The sequence below is a fragment of the Ylistrum balloti genome, unplaced genomic scaffold (genome assembly GCF_031769215.1).
Source record: "Ylistrum balloti isolate Yb309-2 unplaced genomic scaffold, AGI_CSIRO_Ybal_v1 Utg369626, whole genome shotgun sequence".
Taxonomy (NCBI): domain Eukaryota; kingdom Metazoa; phylum Mollusca; class Bivalvia; order Pectinida; family Pectinidae; genus Ylistrum; species Ylistrum balloti.
Genome location: NW_026781894.1, coordinates 1,320,772 through 1,335,977, shown reverse-complemented (window position 1 = coordinate 1,335,977; position 15,206 = coordinate 1,320,772). Strand labels below are relative to the sequence as shown.

The following is a 15,206-nucleotide window of genomic DNA, read 5'->3' as shown; positions in this document are numbered from 1 at the left end:
TGTTGTAAATGTTTTCATATTAAATATGAATGGAAACATTGAAACACTAAATATTTCTGTACATTAATTAATTTCTCTAACTTTTCTGACAGAATCCCAAGTGTGTTACAGTTGTGTGTTATTGAGTGCATGCAGTGGCTGGCACACACCCTAAATACCAGGATTAAAACAATCCTGTTAAGAGTGGGAGGGGAAGGCTGGTACAGTAATTGAAGTGCAGGTCAAACAGAGCTACTTCTAAAATGCATATAGGATATTCAAATGGCACTTATTCAAATTGATTTCACCATTTGAAATCCAATTTAGAATTTAACAATTAATCATATGTTGTATCTTGTGATAATACTTTCACATATCATTTTACTGTGCTACAGTTTCTTGTTCTTCTTCATATTACTTCATTCAGTTGAACCTTACAGCATTATGAAAGAAATCATGCTTATTTTGTATGTAAGAAATGGAATGATAGATCATATTTTCAATTCAGCCTTTGGAAATTTGCCAACATTTAATAGTTGTAAAGTGATAGTAAAATAAAAAAAATAAAACAAAGTGGACAAAATTGAACAAAAGTGTGAAAAGATATGGCTGTTCATGTTTGTAAATTCTTGTTATTGAAACAATGATGAGCAATGGTTTGTTAGTAAAGGTGACTGTCCTGTGCTAAAAGAACAAGTATGTAAATGTTATAGTAATATTATTTGTGCATGTATAATCAAGTGTTCAACTAATATGTCCAAATAGTAAAATATAGTACAAGTTATATGATTATACTGGAGCTGTATATATATTGATATACTGGGGTTTTCTATCATTACAGAGTATGAGTACTGCAGCCTTACAGTGTTTGAGTACCACCGTGTGTGCCAGCCTACCGGAGCCCATCCACCCATGTGCCCTCCTGCCCCCAAATGACCCAGATGCAGGTTCATTCCCTGACATCTATAATAGTATACAGCAGTTCAAACTCTCAAAACCTACATGGTCAGACTACACAGGTAAGGATACCTAGTTCTGGTGGTGTTTTAATTTTAGTAAATTTAGTCTTCACAATCAAGAATATTCATTTACGCACTAAATGCTTAATTAAGTTTGATTGTTCTAATGTACATCTTAAGTTCCTTTTTAAATCTATGAGAATTTTGAAATTTGATCATATTTCTAGCTTGACTAATGGATATAACTGTAATGAAGACACTTTAAGAAATGTGTACAGATAAGTTTCATGAATCTTGCATGGACTGGAAATTTCTGTGATATCTATACATTTTGAAACTATAGGTAAATTTTGGGCAACTAATTCCAGTACTTACATATATACAGCAGAGAACTGAACTCTCTGTAATTATTTTAGTACCAGAATGGCATGAGGTCATTCTACACATATCTGACCCAAATTATGCCTGATGGTACAGATTAAACTTCAGATCTGGTACTCTGACTTAGGCTATGAATATACATGTTATGGCCTTTACCTTCAGTGATTCTGGTGTTAATTTTACTGATGTTTTCAGTTGGTCAGATGGATCAGAGGCTAAGCTGATCCAAATGCAGAGATCTCCAGCTATGACAGCTATGTTGAAGCTATATGTAAAGCAAGGTTAGGGGTAAAATGTAATTGGACTGTCAGATTTAAAGATTTGGGCCTCATTTAATGTCTGGTTTATACCTCACGGGGAGGCTAGAAGCAGAGGGCACCTACCAGCACCATGCCCTTAAATGAACTGTAACGACCTGTCAGAAATCCTCTCTCAATATGCCTAAAGATCTATATAAATAGAAAACTTGCTCGGTAAATTACGGTAATCAGCCATCATGCTCTTTGATCTTAAAACAACATTTCAATTATGTGTATTATAGTCTAGAAGGAAGTTGTATTAGTTTCCACTTCATACAATTCTTTTCATGAAGTTCTAAATAAACTTCCACTGTGTACTTATGTAATTAAGGGGGCAAGACCCCAATACATGTACATCAAGGGTAACGTCATTCTAAGCAACAGTTATGTATTGATATTATTGTGAGTTGACTGCTGTAGTGACAATTGCAGCTAACTTATTTGAAAATGAAATATGACTGGTACCTCATTTTAAGATACTGTATTCACATTCAAGTAAGACAGTACAATGCCTATATATTTCATACTACACCATACTCGAAGGCTAGGTATACTTAAGTGGAAATAATGTGTAGCAATTCAGTCTTGAGTGTTATTGTAGCTAAGAATGTACTGGTTATGTGTATAAGGAAAGACTTAAGAAAAATATCCTACTTCTGCTGGTACTCGAATCAGCTTCCTTGCTCATGCCTTACAGATCAGTTAAAGGGAATTCCTATCGTCTGAGGCTTGTAAAATGATCCAAAAATAACCAGTACTTTCTACCCTGTTGTCTCAACAACAATTGGAAAAAACTTTTTTTAAGTTCCAAGGAAGAATTTCATTGTCCTAGAGTTTTTACCCATGTAGTGGTCAACAGCACCAAATTTATAGTAGGAGGAAGCAATTAAAAATATGCTAGCCCATTTGGGGCACGTGAGGTACCTCTTGCTCTTAAGATGGACACTCGACTGCTCAAAGTTAAAGACTTCAGTAAGGTGACATAAAATCTGTACTTTTACTGAAACCTCGTAAATGTTATGACAGTTCCACTAATCTTGTGCCTCAGGGACATAAGGTAGTTATATAAATATATATGTATGTATACCATATTTTCCGACCTATAAACCATACCCAAGTATAAGCCGCAGGACGGGATTTTAGCGATTTTCACCAGTTCATCCAACTTTAAGCTGCAACTTTTCTTATGATATGATGATCACTGTTGTTGACATTTGATATATCGGTAACAAATAATGGGAGGCAGTTCATCAAGGTGGTCAGTGTAACATTAAATAAAGTTTACTGATAAATTTTGCATAAAGAATTCTCTATTTTATGGATGTATTTTAAAATAATGCTGGTCATTTAAAAAACATAAAATATTGAACTTGTTTGGGGCCTTCAATGATTGCCAACGCACAGGTAGGGCCAAGCATACAAACAATATTACAATTTCTCCACCGGTGTCTGAACTGTTAGATAATTAACAAAGGCTATTTCTTGTACAATATTACAAACTCACCACCAGTGTCTGAACTGTTAAATATTAACAAAGGCTATTGCTTGTTGATAAAGTTTCTATAATCCTGTAATACATTTTTGTTAGTTGCATCAAAGCTGCGGACATCATAAACAAATATGGCAGCTATTCTACAATTTGACCTCTACACCTCATGACACAAAGCATATCAGTGTGTAAGCGGGCATGATGGGGTCCATAGAGGATTTTTCCATTAATTTTCATCAGTTGGTCATTCTCAGGGCCATTCACGGCTTCCTATTGGTTCTCGAAAAATACATGAAATATACTTTGAACAGTCTTAAAAATAGTTTACACATGTAGAAGTTTTTTTGTTGCCCACATCAGAGGCCTCGACCTATTGATTCCAGGATGCAATAGTCTACTGGAAACATCCACTATGCTTTCTTGCATAAACTGTTGTGAAGAAACCACTGAAGTCAGGGAATATATCACTGTTTCGTACTGTATTGGTACTTCATTTTTTTCCCCATTCTGCAGACAGATTTTTTGATTTCGTACACGTATAAGCTGCACGCCCGACTTATGAAGAAAAGAGATGCAGCTTATAGGCCAGAAAATACAGCATATATATGGTTATGATGCATAGCTGCTTATTACCAGCACATCCAGGCATTCTGTCAGCTTGTTCAGTGTTCAAGAGTCACAAAAACACATCTATTGATTGAATTGGCCATTTATTATTCATAACGACATGATAACCATCTTGTTTTATAAATTGAAGTAAAAATATATCTTACTATTGATGGTGAATAACTAATGCCACATTACAGATTTTGACCTCCAAGAACACAGTTGTTCTATGGTCACAGATGTCACAATAATGCGTCCCCTACCAACAGTAGGATATAAGTGTACTTCTCTTTAGGGTTGGACGATGGGTAGAGGTAACTTATCACTTGTCATGTTCAATAAACTAAAGGGCTTTTAGGTCATCTTACTTGAAGTATCAGGATAACCTATAGCCATAGTTAATCTTTGTGTTCTATGTGCCTTGTAAATGCTTGCCCCATGCACCATGCACTTTCAGTTCAAACATCTTTCCCTTAATTACCAAAAGACCCAGGGTTATTATATTGGGCCAGATGCTAAGATGAAAGGCTATCAAGTGAGTAAGAATGAATGACTATAGCCTACTTTCAAGATCACAAGGGTCAAACTTTTAAACATCTTTTTCTCAATATCCACAAACCCCAGGATGCTGATGTTATTTGGGCCTGTAGCATGCTGGGTTGAAGGGAAACCAAGTTTGTTTGTTTTTTTTTTTCACTTTCAAGTCACAGTGGTCAAAAAAAAAACCCAAAAGACCCAGAATGTTGATATTTAGCTTGTAGCATGCTAGGATGAAGTGCTATCAAGTGTGTAAAAAAAAGCCCTTGACCCACTTTCAAGGTTATAGGGGTCCAATGTGTTAAAATCTTCACACAAGTTCTACAATAAGAAAAGACCCTGGGTGAAGAATTTGGGCCCTTTGCATGCTGGGATGCTGACCTATCAACACCTTCTTCTCAATAACCAAATGGGCCAGGATGTTGATATTTGGCCAATAGCATGCCAGGATGAATTGCTGCCTGGTTTATTTAAATGAATGGCCTTGATCCATTTTCAAGGTCAAAGGAGTAAAATGTGTTACTATATTATAACAACTTCTCAATAGCTAAAAGACCAGGGTACTGATATTTGGCCTGTAGTATGCTTGGATGCACGCCTATTAGGTGTATTCAAATTGATGATCTTGATCGATTTTCATTTTCATAGGGGTCAAATGTGTAAAACACTTTTAATGAGTTCTTCTCAGTTTAAAAAAAGGAAAATACCCAGGATGATATTGAATATGTAGCATGCTGGGATGAGATCTATGTTTGTTCAAATGAATGACTTTTACCGGTTTTAAAGTCATATGGGACCAGGGGTCCGGAAAAGCACTCGTCCGGTCGTCATGGACGAGTGAAAATTGTCTCGGACAACCAGATTTATCTTTGTCAGTTGTCCGTTGGACGAGTACTTTTTTCCAATGATATTAATGTTACAACTTAAATTTCAATGAAAATGTAAAGAAAATTTAAAACAAAGAAACGTGTTTACGATACTTTGAAAACGAAATATTCCAATCTGCACTCTAACTTTTGATTACACCGGAACTCCCATGATGTTAAATATAGCATTCGGAATACCTTAGTCATTTTCCCACGATCACACTGATGTCAGGGGCTCTCGTGCAGTACCAACATGTTCCAGTCTGTATTTAGCAGCATCTAGTCAGTTGTATGTAAACAAACACTACAGCTAGGCCTAATTCAAATAAATTTCAAATAAAGATAGAAAAAAAGTCACATGTCACATCCTCACTGATTCAGTCGCCATTTCATAGCTGAATTTGGACGAGTAAATTTCTAATCCGGATGAGTAAATTTTTCAGCCCACTAGTCCTGTGCTTAGTGGTTTAAAATACTTTTCCAGACCCCTGGGGACAAATGTGTTAAAATCTTCAAAAGACTTCTCAATGTAACCAAAAGGCCCAATTTGTTGATATTTGGCCTGTGGCATGCAGGGATGAAGTGCAATCAAGTTTGTTAAAATTAAAAATCTTGACCCTTTTTCAAGGTTTGAGGGATCAAATATGTTAAACTCTTCAAACAACTTCTACTTAGTAACCAAAAGGCCCAGTGTGTTTACATCAGGACAAAGCATACTTGGTTATAGGCCTACCAAGTTTGTTTAAACAATGGGTCAAATGTTTTGAAATCTTTAAATGACTGATTCTCAATAATCAAAAAGCCCAGGATGCTGATATTGAACCTGTAGCATGCTGGGATGAAGGGCTACCAAGTTTGTTAAGAAGAATGACCTTGACCTGCCTTGAAGGTCACAATGGTGAAACCCAGAATGCTGATGTTTGCTTTTTAGCATTCTGAGATAGAGTGCTACCATGTTTGATGTTGACCTGCTTTCAATTAAAAGGCACATTTGGTCTAACATGATAAAATCTTCAAATGACTTCTTCTAATCAACCATAAGGTCAAAGCTATTGATATTAGGTCTGTAACATAATTGCATGAAGGGCTACCAAAGTGATTCAAAAGATTGATGTTGATTCACTTTCAAGGTCACTGGGGTTAAATGTGTTAAGAACATTAATTTTTTTCTTTTAACAAGCAATAGGACCTGGATCATGGTATTTGTGTAGTAGGATGTTTGAGGAATAGATTTCTAGTTCATAGATATTGTCTTTATTAACTTTGACAAAGTCTTGTGACAAAGTCTTCAGTGTAAGGTGTTGAACAAGTGAGCAATTCAGGCCTATCTATGATATATATGTCTTTATAGTCAAATGAACGTTCAGACCCATTGGGCCTCTGATCTTAAGAAGCAATCGTTCATTTCCCATTATGAAAAACTTGTTAAATTTATCTTTATGTTTTATTTTGTTTGCAGAAAGATGTTTATTTAGAGATTCAACAGAAAGAACAGGTAAGTTAAACAGCCTCACTCCAATTTCAGGGGTAAAAATCAGAAAACATCATCAAGTTCACACTGATACCAAGTTTAGCTTGGAAGACAGTAAATTTACCCCTGTAATGCAAGTAAAGAGATAGAGAGATAGTAGATTTTCTCATGATCTTGTGAAAATTCTTTCATATTTACATCAACATAATTTTTTCACCTAAGTTAATGTTGATAAAGAGAGAAATTTATAAAAAGAAATTGTCCAATAATATTAGGGTGCAAAAACACAATTTATAAAATATTCTTTATGATGTTAACATCTGTTTTAAAGTTTTAAAATGCATCTTTATTTCAATATTTCAACAAAGGATCAATTGATTTAGAACTCTTGTGTATCACAACTAAATGTTTGACTTGTTTGTTATGGTTACTGTAAGTGAAAATTGTTGATGGTGTTGAATTGTTGGTGTATCATACAATGAGCACCTGAGAAATCACAGATGAGAGACATTAGATAATGAGGAGCAGAGTGATTGATAGACATAACAATTACCAGCACAATGGACATACATGTAGTTTTGTGTTGTAATAGAATGATTGAGTTACACTTTGTCAGTCTGGAGTAGTGGAGGCCTCCAATACACTGAATGATGAAAGCTGCCATCACCAGATGCCTTGACTCTGAGGGCACCTGTTATCTCAAAAACATCTGCTGCCTTCTCCAACATTGATTCTCATGTTAAGGCTGCTCATCTTTAAAATAGGTTCATTTTATCATAGATTTATAGATAAACAGGTAAATGCAAGCAAATTAATTTGAATTGAACTACTAATAGTAGTTTCATGTTTTACAAAAAATTTAACCACTCATACTAAATACAATAGAACCCACTTAATTTGATCTGATTATATTGAAAAACTGGTTAATTTGAAATAGAAAATAATCTCTGTCAAACTGTCTTCTTTGTCTAAGTATGTTCACCTCGTTTAATTTGAAATTGGTTAATTTGAAATCCCACATTGAAAGGTCAATACTTGTTTTAACATCACTTAATTTGAAGGCCATCCCCGGCGCCCGTAAGCATTGTCATCACGTCAAGGTAAAAATATGATTCAATATAAATAAATTATGAGTATCAATCAATGAAATGTGTTTGTTATTTGAATAAATTTTGGTTAGTTTAACTTTGTATGGAGAAGACAGCGACAGATGTTTTACAATGTCTTCGTTCAGCAAGAAATGTAAACAACTGACAAATGATGAAAAATATTAACTTATTCAAGCTGTAGATAGACTACTAAGCTGTTTCTAATGAAATTAAATTGTAGAAAGAACTATATATATGCTTTGTTTCATCATTAACGTTTGATAGGTCTGGGTGCTAGAAAAAGCTTATACCAGTTGATTTGAAAGCCAGTTGATTTGAAGTCTTTTTTCATTCCTTGAGGATTTAATATAACCTGGTTTGACTTCATAGTAGATGTTCAAACTGTTACTTTGTATATGCTCTCAAAAGCATATTCCATATGGTAATTATTTTGAACCCAGGATTTGAAATTTTGAATATGATAGAGCTGAAAAGAAAAATTTTATGCTATCTTTAGAGAAATTAGTTACGATTTAAAGGCAGCAGGTGATTTTTTTTATAGTGGAAACAAAAATGTCATAGTATGACAGTTGTTCAAATTTTCACTGGATCGAGACCCATATAAAATGTCAATAGTTCATAAATCATACTTCATTCATGCCTATATAATGAAGAAATTACCACCTTAACATGGTGGTTAATTTGTTGCTCTGTAGACATGTAGAGGTTTGATGTTTTGCTCGCCTTTGTTGTTAAGTCCTTTTAGCTTATCTGTCAGAGGTTGCTGTGCTTTTCTTTCCATTGCCTGGAGTCAAAAATATTCTTTCCTTGAACTTTGATCCCATCAGCATTACATTTTGTGTAAGAAACAGTACCTATGTTATGTTGTTAGTATGACATTATATAAATAAAACATGTTAGAAAATATAAAAGAATATTTGAGTAAGTTCCATATGGAAGCTGTTGTAGTCAGTAAAGCATGGGATGGGAAACCTTAACTGTATCAATCCTGTAGTATATGGAGAATCAACATCTGGAACTTTTCTCTGTCTGGTGTCACGGGTGCCAGAAGCCAAAGCAAGATTAAAAAATATCTTCTTTTATTTTTATTTCTGTAGCTTCTTAAGTTAATGATCATACTTTTTTTGGTTGCAATTAAAACTTGTTTGTAATGATAGCATGAAATATGAAAACAAATTATGGCACAAACACAGAAAAATTGTATCAAATGGTTAAATTTTTAATTACAGTTAAGGGTGTATCATACATAAACAAATCTTGCTTTTTCCACAGCATGTATTAAATACCATTAAAATGTAGGGGATATGTATATGTTTATCAACAGGTTTCAAGACTATGGGCGTGGGGGCTTAATTGTGGTGGATTTTAGTATGGTTGAGATTGTGCAGTGGTAACTTGAATCATTTTAATTCAAGGGAATACTCTAAGGCTTTAAACACACTTTCAGGACAGGCTAATTTTAGTTTTCCAATTGAAACAAGCTACATGTGGTTGTTTTAGGTAACAAGTAAATGACATCATAACATTCAGACTTCAACGCCCATTACTGCCCAGTTAAGATATAGAATGTTTTCATGCATACACATGTATTAGTTGTCTTTGACCTCATCAAAACAACTCCTGGGTTCTTTAGCTTCATAGATTTATTTCTAATAAAATTTTAAAAAACCTGTAACATGAAATATATCACATTACTCCAATACATTCACACAATCATACGATAAGATAAAACATCACTCTGACCGTAGTCAGTTACATTAGTTTACAATACTGAATATATATTATATATGTATATATATATATACATTACAACTGTAAAATCAATCTATAAATTATATAGAAATAACAGTTAACAATTATACGACATATGTTGAAAATGCCTAACTCTTCAGTGTGAAGAGGGTTTTCTCGGAACTAAGTCTGCCAAGCCCTCAGACTGACTCGTTCAAGTACACACTATAAATAAAACAATACACACATTAAAAACTATGCTTCTACAGACCCGCCTGTCTACTAAATTGACCACGCCTGATATTTGAAGGAACACGCTTCCAAAATATCAACTTTACTTTTAAACAAAAATATGCCTTTAATCAAATATATTATTAGATAGATACTATATTAAATTACGCTAATATTTGACACATAGTACTTACGTTGACATTTTTTAGGCGCTAGTGCCGCTATCTCTCATAGCCGCTAGGCTGGCTATTATCATACTTCGACATTGTAGCCCTGGGCATTCTGATAAAAAGTGACCAGTGTGCCAGGTAAACTTCCCAACATTCAACACTTGCTTAATATACATAGATAATACGTACTGGACAAACAGGTTTACCACACATTTCATCACATCCGCTCAGTATCTCACTCGCATTCTCACGTATTTGCGCTAAAAGTTTTGCCACAATGCGCCACATATATTTACGATTGGCTGATTTCCGTTACATACAAACGCAAATAGCTAAAATACTACAAATATGTTAAAAGCAGTATTGCCAAATAATGACACTACTACACACATAAACATTTCACATGAATAGTTCATGATAATGTAGGTACTTGTAATATGTTATCACTAATTGCTTAATACATGTATCCATAATAGTTCAGATTACCAATAAAGCATTTTTCTTTTTTTCATATAATCAGATGTAAGAGTCGTTCACATTGATAATTAAAAATCTTATAGTTTAATAGGTATAATATAACATGTGGACATTAACAGATGAAATACTGCTTTTACTATCATAGAACTGGATACAATGAACCTAACTTGTAGCTCTAAATGATAGACAATACACATGATAAATGCATGTTACTCTGTAGAATTGCAGATAAAAAAAGAAAAAAATGTGAATTAAAAAAAAATATAGATAATGGTTTTTTTTTTTAAATAATCTTATACACAACAGGTATAGGCATACAATGAACTTATTTAACATATGTAGGTGGATAAAAGAGTTAATTGAAATGAGGTCTTCAGATCATGTGTATTTAAGGAAGGTCCATTAACACTGCATTCAGGGAATGGATTTTGATAGCGAGTAAAGACATTTTAGTGTGTTTTTTTTGTAGATAATTCCACCTATATATCAAAAGTTGCTGGTAAGTGGCCCTACCTTGCGGTGACTTACAGATATATAGCCAATCCTCTTCACTGCCTTTATATTAATAATATTCTAACATTTTAATATTAACCTTTGTATCTACATCATCAGATGTCCATTAGATTTATATATATATTCTATAAAGGTACAATGATATAAGTATGAAGTTTAAGGTACATTTATATAACTATAATTATGTTATACACTGTACATTGTATGTGATCTAGACCTGTCCACTGTACTTAAAAAGTGTACTCTACAACCCAAAGCCATTCCTGTGAAAGTGGTTGACTCCATATGGTTAATTAGCAGCACGGTGTGGCTGGGATATAGTTATCTGGATTAAAGTGTTATATATACTCTCTGCAGCTGTCTTAGTGATGAAGATAAAATAGTTGTGGATATGGGATCATTTCTGATATCTTCAGTACCTCTTGATCATCAACATTCTTGGTGGCAAGATTAATTTCTGTGATAGATTCAATTACCTCTTTTCCATGTGTGACAAGTATACAATTATCTCTGTATGCAATTTTTCAATTCTTTTAAAGCTTTTTTGAAAATATTCTTTAGAAATTCTGGTACCTTGTGCCCTTTCAAATAATCGGAAGTATAATTCCTTTTTATGAAATGGTCAGTGCTGATGCGGTTCTTTCCATCAATATCTTTCTATACTTATCACCTCAGAACATTTCTGCTAGCATGTGTAGGACAACATATTACTTTATACACCAGGTCACATTTTCTTTTCTTCTATCACAGTTTTAAATGACCTTCCCACATTTAATCTACAAATATCACTTACTGAAAGTCTTTTAAATACAATGTAAATACCATAAACGTATGCATGCTAATTTCTTCATCTTGGTATGTATCTTTTGTGATTCAGGTTCGGATGATAATACAAAATAATCTATCTATCTTACTATATATAAGTACAAACAAAATTAAAACCAAAATGTTTTTGGAGATTTTGAAATATGTTTTTGATAAGTATTTACATTTTAGAGTTACCTCACTTTGATTCAGAACACTATTTTCATTAGTTTTGATAACATAATTTTTGTGGAATTAAGAAGAATTAAGATGATTTATGTAAATAATATATCATCAGGGCTATAATGTTTGGTTTTTTATATCACATTACATATATAACTGTATTATGTACAGTTTTGATAATTTGTAAATCTCAAAAACCTGAAATGTGCAAAAGAATTAGTATCAACCTACAGCATTGTTGATGCACACATTGGTTTGTATACATTATTTTATATGGACAACACTTCAATATAATCAAAAGTCATATATCTGATTTACATATGTTTCTCCATCAATATATTCAGAAATCATAGTGATGATTTATATATGAGCATGTCTTTATACTTTTCTTCTGTTTTCATCTATATCATATAGCTGTCACCACGAAGGCTATAACCACGACACAGGGGGAGACAACCAGTGTGTATCACACAGTAACTCATACTCTTACAGAGACAGTGACCAATGTCACAATAGACGTCAGGCCAGGCACCGTCATCTCAGGTCAAACAGTTTCATTAGATGATATAAGATTGTGTTTGTTTGTTGTTGTTTATTTACACACGACTGGATGATCAATACCAGGTTCACACTAGTTACATGCTATCATGATGCATTGTTATCGTTTGTATGCAATATTTTGTAGTCACGTTTTTACAAATGTTGGTCACGATATCACATAGAATCTATAAATAATATTTATCTGAATATCAATGTATTTGATAGGTGACTGGTATATCATGATAGCTCATAGTTGATCCAGTGATTGATATCTGTTTGTGTTGGCTGGTAATGGGTGTTTTTAATGATTTCAAAGCATGTTTATAAGGTATATTTAGAATTAAGTACCAATTTCTTTCGCTGCATGTTGCACGATTCCTGTTCTATTTCAGATTTAGAAGTTTTTGGCATTTTTTCATCATTTGAAAATTTCTTTTTTCATATCTGGAAACTGTTTGGGTGTTACATATATAACATTAACTCTTTCTTTGACCTCATTTACAGTGAAAGCAGCAGGCATTTGTTTACTCAGATCAGTAGGTCACCCTCATCAGCCTTTAATTTAGGCTAGCTAAAGTTTTTGCCAAGTGCCAATCGTTATGCCTATGGAAATTGGCAGCAATGAATAGAAACAGAATTAAAAGATGTGCCTGATCTAGATTACTGTAGGAAAGAAAACCTGTGATTTTTTTGTGGGTGGTAAATGATTTGGGGTGTATTGATCTTCTGGTAGATTCTTTTCCTCTGTGTCTTACCTGTAACCATGCTACACAGCTTCTGTCAGACAACATTCCACAAATGATTTCATTGTTGATTGTGTTATAATTGGAATGTCTGCCTTGATTATTTCTATCATAGCCTCAGTATCTGGCCAACCAGGTCTGAATGTTAATTATATGGCTAGCAGAACCATCTTCATGTTAGAAAACAAGTGGTTTTTATTTGGTTTTTGAACGGGTCATTATAATTGATAAAGATGTGAATAGTTAAGGTTGTAATTAAGTCTTTCAGTGTACCTGTATTTTCTCTTCTGTTAATGGTTTACACAAACAATGGTCATGATTCAGAGAAGCTGTTTTGGTTATGATTTAAAAGGCTTAAAATACAAATGTACATACTCTCTGAAAGACACCTCTTTGGCATTGAATCCCACCTCCATCTTATCCCGATAACTGAAATTAATCAGTACAAGGTAGCGTCATTTCTTTGCTTTAACAGATTTTAAAATTCAAGTAGTTTTCCATTTAAATGCAGAGTGTTATCTTATGTTCAATTTTGAAAGATGATACTTGATTAGAAGATGACATATTCCTTGAAATGTGCATGATGAGAGGGATGGAATCCAACTTGTCTTATGTTAAGTTCTTTTTTTGTCTATTCCCTCATTTAGAAGGTTTGGGGTGACAACACCAGACATGGGGATTTGACTAGCAATGATTCCAATTGCAATTGTTTGAATGGATTATCAGTTCAGTTATCTTTGTTGAGTTTGAGTTGCATGTATTCTGGAATAGCCTTGTGAATATTTAATAGTTGTTGCCTTTGATGTTTCAATGAAAAAGTGAAATTAAACTTCTTTGGAAGGCCTTTGTGACTTCTTTTGATAAGCTCTTCCATAAACTCAGGGTCGTAGTTAGTTTCCATAGGTTTTTCAATAGTCTGTTGGATGATTTTGCCACAAAACCACAAAAACAGCTCTCATCTTGAGCATATTGACTTGCTCTGTGAGTTGAGCTCCTTGGCCTCTCCCTTGACTGGGCATGTCTGTCAAGGTAAGCTCCCCAATGGGACATGGATGCTTCGGAATACAGAGTCATTGCGGTAGCCAACTTAGACAAATGAACCCCCACGATGACATTTGTCTGTTCGAATGACTGGCTTAAGGAGAGGATCAGCACCCCTGTTCCCAGATTGGCTTCCATATAGCTACGATTTGTCCCCAGTCAAACACTTGTTGCATGATTTAAACAAAAGAGTTCCTTATCGAGCAAATATCCCATAACCCTCTGCCAATCGGCCAACAGACTTACCAAGGAATGGAATAACATTCCTCTATGGACAGTGGATGTCCTTATGAACTCCATGCCATGCATAATTAGAGACACTCTAGCTGATCGGAGAGGGCACACACAGTATAAGGGATTGGTGTGACAACTGCTTTTATTTCAACTGTGTACATTAGGGTACTCTAATTAAGGACGGCCTAATGAAGTCTGCATTTGTTAAAAATCTCAGAAATCTTGAAAACTGATGGTCCAATATTCAAGTTACAGTTGCATTTCTGTTTCCTCTTACTATATAGATACATGTATGTTATTATGGTGAAGTTAAGAAACCTAAAGAAGATATTTGAATTGTACTGATGATGACTTGCAGTACCTGGTGAAAAAGCTACCTGTATTATCCTTGCATGTCATTGGAGAGCGATTAGTGTGACTTTTTGCTATGTTTAATCTGAAACCATGTTTCAAATGCAGTTAATAATCTACTGCTGCATCACGTTTCAAGCTTTTATAGATGTCAGCTTTCATATCAACATAAATGTCTGGTATGTCGTTTTGTTGTTTTGTTGTAGCCAATACACATACTGCTGAGCTATTAAACAATGTACCTTAGTGTTGTGAACAATGGTCTCACTGATGCCTCCGGCAAACATCAGGTTATCAGTGTACACCAGCTAATTACTGATTACACTAATTATACTAATACTGTTGAATGTTGCTTAATGTTTAGCTGTAGTACAATGTAGACTTTCTAACAATTTCGCTTGAGGGTATTAAACAGCTAGAATATGAAATATCAAGTGATTTCCTGAAATTACTTGATTTTCATAGTGAACATCATAAGATCATAACTTATTA

General features: G+C 34.0%; 1 protein-coding gene across 4 annotated transcripts in view; it reads left to right on the top strand.

The window, feature by feature from the left end:
• LOC132551492 (uncharacterized) overlaps positions 1-15,206 on the top strand; it is a 31,010-nt gene that overhangs the window by 5,256 nt on the left and 10,548 nt on the right. For 2 of the 4 annotated variants that reach the window (XM_060215649.1, XM_060215640.1), the window contains exons 2-5: positions 821-998; positions 6,576-6,611; positions 10,775-10,804; positions 12,220-12,348. In XM_060215649.1, coding sequence (XP_060071632.1) covers positions 824-998; positions 6,576-6,611; positions 10,775-10,804; positions 12,220-12,348 — 370 coding nt within the window. In that variant the 5' untranslated portion in view covers positions 821-823. The remainder of the gene's footprint in view (positions 1-820; positions 999-6,575; positions 6,612-10,774; positions 10,805-12,219; positions 12,349-15,206) is intronic. The other 2 variants (XM_060215657.1, XM_060215665.1) reach the window with 2 other exon arrangements.